Source organism: Osmerus eperlanus, chromosome 18, assembly GCF_963692335.1.
Source record: "Osmerus eperlanus chromosome 18, fOsmEpe2.1, whole genome shotgun sequence".
In the NCBI taxonomy this organism is placed as follows: domain Eukaryota; kingdom Metazoa; phylum Chordata; class Actinopteri; order Osmeriformes; family Osmeridae; genus Osmerus; species Osmerus eperlanus.
The window spans coordinates 1,475,446-1,482,639 of NC_085035.1; the positions used below are offsets into that span (position 1 = coordinate 1,475,446).

Consider the following 7,194-nt stretch of genomic DNA (forward strand, 5'->3'; position numbering starts at 1 on the left):
ACCTGTCTGTGGAAATGAAGCTTGAAATGTGCACACACTGAGTTTAATTAAGTTGTAGTGCTGGGGGGCAGAGACACAAGGATAGACCTAAAGAGAAGGAGAAAAGTTGGAGAACATTTATTAAAGGGCCACCCTAGGACACACGACATGCGCCAACCATGACTTTCAGCATATTGGAATATCGCCCTAACATTATGAAAACAAACTGTTTCTTCAGATGGATGAAAGTAACAACTTATTTTTGTCTAATGGTCCGGGTAGAATTTGATAGGTGTTATTTAAGTAATGCAGCCAAAGTTGCTGATATACAGTTAGGTCCATAAGTATTTGGACATTGACACAATTTTCATCATTTTGGCTCTGTATACCACCACAATGGATTTGAAATGAAACAATCAAGATGTGCTTTAAGTGCAGACTTTCAGCTTTAATTTCAGGGTATTTACATCCAAATCAGGTGAACGGTGTAGGAATTACAATACATTTTATATGTGGCCCCCCCATTTTTAAGGGACCAAAAGTAATTGGACAATTGGCTGCTCAGCTGTTCCATGGCCAGGTGTATGTTATTCCCTCATAAAGGGAGTTCGTTATTTCATTGACAAGGAGCAGATAAAAGGTCTAGAGTTCATTTCAAGTATGGTATTTGTGTTTGGAATCTGTTGCTGTCAACTCTCAATATGAAGTCCAAAGAGCTGTCACCATCAGTGAAGCAAGCCATCGTTAGGCTGAAAAATCAAAACAAACCTATCAGAGAGATAGCAAAAACATTAGGTGTGGCCAAATCAACTGTTTGGTACATTCTTAAAAAGAAAGAACGCACTGGTGAGCTCAGCAACACCAAAAGACCCGGAAGACCACGGAAAACAACTGTGGTGGATGAAAGAAGAATTCTTTCCCTGGTGAAGAAAATCCCCTTCACAACAGTTGGCCAGATCAAGAACACTCTCCAGGAGGTAGGCGTATCTGTGTCAAAGTCAACAATTAAGAGAAGACTTCACCAGAGTAAATACAGAGGGTTCACCACAAGATGTAAACCATTGGTGAGTCTCAAAAACAGGAAGACCAGATTAGAGTTTGCCAAAAAACATCTAAAAGAGCCTGTACAGTTCTGGAACAACATCCTATGGACAGATGAGACCAAGATCAACTTGTACCAGAATGATGGGAAGAGAAGAGTATAGAGAAGGGAAGGAACTGCTGGTTCCCTTGTATTTATCGATGATGTGACTGCTGACAAAGGCAGTAGGATGAATTCTGAAGTGTTTCTGGCAATATTATCTGCTCAGATTCAGCCAAATGCTTCAGAACTCATAGGACGGCGCTTCACAGTGCAGATGGACAATGACCCGAAGCATACTGCGAAAGCAACCAAAGAGTTTTTTAAGGCAAAGAAGTGGAATGTTCTGCAATGGCCAAGTCAAATCACCTGACCTAAATCCAATTGAGCATGCATTTCACTTGCTAAAGACAAAACTGAAGGGAAAATGCCCCAAGAACAAGCAGGAACTGAAGACAGTTGCAGTAGAGGCCTGGCAGAGCATCACCAGGGACGAAACCCAGCGTCTGGTGATGTCTATGTGTTCCAGACTACAGGCCGTCATTGACTGCAAAGGATTTGCAACCAAGTATTAAAAGTGACAATTAGATTTATGATTATGTTAGTTTGTCCAATTATTTTTGGTCCCTTAAAAAGGGGGGGGGGGCACATATAAAATGTGTTGTAATTCCTACACCGTTCACCTGATTTGGATGTAAATACCCTGAAATTAAAGCTGAAAGTCTGCACTTAAAGGACATCTTGATTGTTTCATTTCAAATCCATTGTGGTGGTATACAGAGCCAAAATGATGAAAATTGTGTCAATGTCCAAATACTTATGGACCTAACTGTAGGTGCAACAATCATGTCTTGCCACGACCAAAAAGCCATATTTGAGGTCTATGGAAGTGAATGGTTTTGGGATAAATAAATGAAAAAATCTGTGCGGACTCGACCTACCAAAGCCAATCACCGTCCAGTGAAAGTATTATGCAATTGAAATTAGGTTTAGGCAAACTAGAAAGACCATGCGCATGCGCAGTGGGTGTATTCAGAAAAGAGGAACGTAGTCGACACAAACATGTTAGCTAGCCTACCCAGCTAGCGGGATCTAGCCTCTTATCGTCGTCTACCGCTCACTTTGTATTTGTTTGTCACTGCAATGGTCAAACAATCAATTTGAGGGATTTGATCATTTGGGTCAATGCTATTTGTAACAAAATAGTATTCAGGTGAGGTCTTATTTAGCTTACGTACTGTAGCCACGGCAGAAAACTTGTGAATCATGTGATTTCTCGAAGCTGTCTAGCAGCATGCTAGCGAAACCTGTTGAAACTAATGACATATTGATAGCTTAGGTAGCCTACGGTACTTGGGAGCATGCTACGGGTATGACGTAGTTTGTGTTGCAAGCTGGCGATAGAAAGTCTTGCTGTTATGTTGTCCTTTTGTACAGCGTTTCTACAACTGTTAGCACTAGATGGCAACCTGAATCGTTCCCGACGAGTCGTATCACTAGTAATGTCATATTACCAGCTGGTTACTTTTGCATCTCGAAAACACACTGGCCCACATTATGCACAACGTGGCATATGTAAACACAGGGTAAACACTTACTAGTACGTGAAAACTATTACGTTTAGTTAACCTACGCCCAATATAGTAGTGCGAGGTACGGCTTGACTGTCTCTTCAGTAAATACTGTACACAAGGTTTTCACTTGAATTGTTGACACGCATGACTGTATGCGTCTCTTCTCCTACTAGCTCCTTTTTTGTTATGATGCCTGCACGCCTCAATGTGTCCGTTGGTGGGTTACCCAGCAACAAAATCAAGTACTCCAGATTGGCCGACAGTGAGGATGGCTACATTGACTTGCAGGTAAAAAAAGCCCTCACAATCAACGCAATGCATGTCATTCATCACAGAGAAGACGACTTGACGGTCTCTTTGTGACATGCAGGGCACCAAAATGACACATATTTAATAAGAAAGATAACGTTTAGCCAACTTCACTTTCAAGTTAGCGTAACAGTACTGTAACAATCACGCATATATGCTTGGGTCATTCTCTACAAGTGTCACTGTTGGACACCCACTTTGATACAGTAATTTTATTATGGTCAATTGTCAATTATTTCCCAACAGTTCAAGAAAAGCCCTCCAAAAGTACCATACAAGGCCATCGCCCTGGCAACGTTTCTCTTCCTGATTGGCTCCTTCCTGATCATAATTGGCTCTCTACTTTTGTCCGGGTCTATAAAAGTTGAGGTGAGTCCATATCTACAGATGTGCTGCCCTCTGGTGGAAAGAGTGAATCCTCGCCTTGTCAACTGAAATTAAACTGTATGCCAAAGAAACAGCAAGCAGACAAATATACATGTATGTTCCAGCTCAGATAATAATAACTCTACTAGCTTTGTCTTGTGCATATATCACTACCTTGCTCATTGTAACTCGAGTCTAGGCCAAGCAATCCAGATAAACGTCTTGTTTGCTGAATGACTTACAGCTGTTTGTTCAAGTCCCACGCAAAAGCGACAGTGTGTGGTATGTTATGTGAAATACCCTATTTGAGTGTTCCCTTGCCAGCATAGTGTTGCCTCTCTCTCTCCGGAAGAGATCGATACGCTTCGACTCACAAACCCCGGACACTAATCCTCACTAAGGCTCTCGGTTTGAAATAAATCCTAAGCAGGGCTTTCACCTTCGGCTCAGTCGTACATTACAGTTCATCTCAGACTGTGTCCTGATCAAATCTAGGATTTATTTCTACAGCCCTTTTTTTACAAGCGATGTCCCAGAGGGATTCTCGGATGCCCCTTAGTCGGGCCCTCTGAAACCATCTTAAATGTGTTGGTGCTGCCCTGATGTGAATGGTATCGGTTTGAGTAGGTCCGTTTGTCGCTCTTGTCTGAGAAGGTTACAGAGGTAAGCAAGGAAGAAGATTTGAAGGCTCAACTCTTGTTTACATTTACATTTAGTCATTTAGCAGACGCTCTTATCCAGAGCGACTTACAGTAAGTACAGGGACATTCCCCCGAGGCAAGTAGGGTGAAGTGCCTTGCTCAAGGACACGTCATTTTGCACAGCCGGGAATCGAACCAGCAACCTTTGGATTACTATCCCGATTCCCTAACCGCTCAGCCACCTGACTTCTGATTGTTTGTCTTCCTCTACTTCCAGTACCCTGACCGCACGATCCCAGTTCTGATCATCGGGGTACTCGTCTTCCTGCCTGGGTTCTATCACCTGCGAATCGCGTACTACGCCTCCAAGGGTTACCGAGGTTACTCCTATGATGACATCCCGGATTTTGACGACTGAGCCAATCATAAGTCGGTATGGGTCAGGTCGCCGGCCAATCAGCCGGTCGTCGGGCGGGTCGATACGCCTGTTTGCATGAGACTGTCCTCTGCTGTTTACAGTCAGTTTTTCCTGGTGTGGGAAACTGCATCACCAAGTGGCTTAACTTGACTATCTCATGGTTTTATTGCTGAGTCAAAACATGGAACCCTATATCTGGTTTTAAAGGTGCACTATACAGCCCTATGCTGATATTTTCTTTATTTTCATGAAAGTAACTGAGAAATGGCTGCTGTATCTTGCTGCTACTTTACATTCTTACCTCATCATAATTATCCACAAGTGTCATGAATATGATTAACTCATATGGTGGTTATAAGCTTCAAGGAGCTATAGTATAGGATAAGGAAGAGGTAAATGTTAGTATTATAATATGACATTGTGCTATCTATTCAATGTTATGACATTGCAGTATGCAACGCCTTTCAAGTGTAAAAACACAAGATGGTTTGCACTCACTTTATCGGCTTCATGCAAACCAAGTGCTGGGTTTGGTTTAGCTTTAGAATAACTATTTGGTACAGTCCAGAGTGCTACGTCATACTCCAGAATTTTAACACAGCATTCATTAGAATGCACACTCAATCAATAGTATTTTGAGTCTGACAGAATATATGGTAGGGTTACAGTATATATTTCCAAATATATTTATCAAATGTGCAATGCTTGTTATTGACTAGATTTATTTTAAGTTATTGTTCTAGGCCAATCATCCTCCAAAGAGTTATGTGGAGAGTGTAACTATTAGCAAGATTTTACAGTATACATTTATGTACAGAAATATTAGATGATGTGTGCTTTCTTGTATTTTTTTATTTTACCTTGAACAATAATAAAAAAATAAAGGTACAATGGTGTAAGTAAATTAGCGCGTTTGTTTCATTATCTCCAGTCCAAGTACGTCCCCTAGTGGTTTCAACGGGGAACGACAACCCTAAAAAACGGACTCATCAAAGATCAAGATATTTCTTGAGGACACCCCAAAGTGATTGAGAATAAGTCAAAATGTTGACCCTTGTCAATGATTTGGGAACCAACAACATTTCACACAGAAGTATGGAAATATGAGAGTGGCGGACAGAGGAATAGAGAAAGATGATTGGTCACCCAGGCGTGGAATTGAGAGGTGCGCGAGCAGGAAGCCTCGAGGCATCAAGTGCGTCGCGAGCGGTTTTGTTACGACCGTGAAGGAAACCAACGAAGCCTAACGGAGTACGTGTTGATTCAAAGAGAAACTACATAGACGTCAAAATACAAAAGAGCTTCAATTTACGATTCACACTCATTCTAAACTTAATTTTAAAATCGAGTGGTCAGATAAAAAAAAAAAAACTACTCGACTCAGATATTGGATATTGCAACGGGAGTCTCGCCGTTCAACTTGCAGAGTGGATGCTCTTTAAATGGACAGCCCTGCGACTCTTGTTTTGTGAAGTGTGAACAACAGCCGGTAAGAGGAAAAGTGACCACAATTTAAAATCGACTGTCTACTTCAAGTCTTTATTAACTTTTCCAAATTATTTAGTCATTGAAATACAAATGCATGCCTTCTATACTGTCTGCTTTTGGCCTGGTTATATCTGAATAAATGGTGGATGAACAGTGCTTGTTTTGAAGTAATCGTTTTATCATCAACTTTTACAAACTTTAAAGGTAAAGTAACAGTGGTAGCCTATACTGCCTATAATATGAACGACCAGTCTCTGTCGGGGTTTTCATAAGACAGACATGATGATCCAAGGTCCACCGTATATTTGTTTTTTTTTGTGGTTGTCGGGTTCAATGCACTAAGGGTCTGTATTCAACAGGACTTTGTGAAGTCATTTTTAAACTCAAATCCTACTCCATAGTCTCCCATATTGTAACCCTTTTCAGTGGATAGAGTTTGCCCTTGCTTCCTTGAAGTAGTGTCCACTGAGTCAAAAGTGACTGAATGTATGTCCCTTACAAAGTTTGTGTTGACCAAATGAAAGTGACACATGGTAGAGATACAGTATTTGAATGCAGGTTTTATCTCAGACTTTTAAATACTGTTCTCTGTTAAGGAGTTTATCCAACTGTCAACTTGATTATGAGGTTTTTCTTTTTTCTTTAGTGCGCCTCCAATTTGTGTGGAGGCTTCAAAGTGACCGGCATGACAATATAACTGTTCTGCAGTGCCTTGTGATTCCAAACAGGTGTAAATCTAAATTTTAGGCTGTCTGATTTCATGATAGTACTATGATTATAGTACTATCATGATTATGATTATGATTATTACATGAGTAATGAGATGTTAATTGTGATAATTGCTTGTATTATTGACAGAGTCTATTTGTGGGTTGTTTGTTACATTCCACCAACAATCTCAACTGTTGCTTCAAATGAAGGCTGTCATCCTTAAAACACAATGAGCAGGAACAAATTACTTATAACCCCCCCCTCACACACACACACACACCACCCTCCTGGCACACACACACACACACACACACACGGCAATGGAGGACAAATCCTTGAGGTCTAGTAAATATTACGTCGATCCGATTGATCTCCTTTTGATGTCATGACTAGCTGTTATTAGATGTGTCTGGAAGAGTCCCAGTTCTCTCGTAACGACAGCTGGATTATTCCCATCTCTTAACAACACATCTGACTGAAGCATCTGCTGTAGCAGAGCCCCAACCTACCCAGCCAGTCTGCTGGGTTAGAGGGAGGGAAATAGGTTAGTATTCTAAATCGATAGCTGGCCCATTTGGCTGAGGACCTGCTGAAAGGATCTCGCCATCAGTGACCGTGTCACAGTCC

The 7,194-nt window shown here is 41.2% G+C and overlaps 1 protein-coding gene across 1 annotated transcript; it reads left to right on the plus strand.

Moving 5' to 3' along the window:
• The first annotated feature begins 2,096 nt into the window (after positions 1-2,096).
• Positions 2,097-5,883, plus strand: tmem230a (transmembrane protein 230a). Its single transcript, XM_062484494.1, has 4 exons — positions 2,097-2,273; positions 2,808-2,922; positions 3,190-3,312; positions 4,228-5,883. Exons 2-4 carry the CDS (start codon positions 2,821-2,823, stop codon positions 4,366-4,368), a joined length of 366 nt encoding a protein of 121 aa, XP_062340478.1. The 5' UTR covers positions 2,097-2,273; positions 2,808-2,820; the 3' UTR covers positions 4,369-5,883.
• The last annotated feature ends 1,311 nt before the right edge of the window (positions 5,884-7,194 follow it).

What these genes read in the sequence shown, in the direction of transcription:
- tmem230a (XM_062484494.1), top strand. Translation starts at nt 2,821, where the DNA reads ATGATGCCTGCACGCCTCAATGTGTCCGTTGGTGGGTTACCCAGCAAC. An exon ending in ATGGCTACATTGACTTGCAG is followed by an intron (nt 2,923 to 3,189) that starts GTAAAAAAAGCC and finishes ATTTCCCAACAG; the next exon opens with TTCAAGAAAAGCCCTCCAAA. An exon ending in CCGGGTCTATAAAAGTTGAG is followed by an intron (nt 3,313 to 4,227) that starts GTGAGTCCATAT and finishes CTCTACTTCCAG; the next exon opens with TACCCTGACCGCACGATCCC.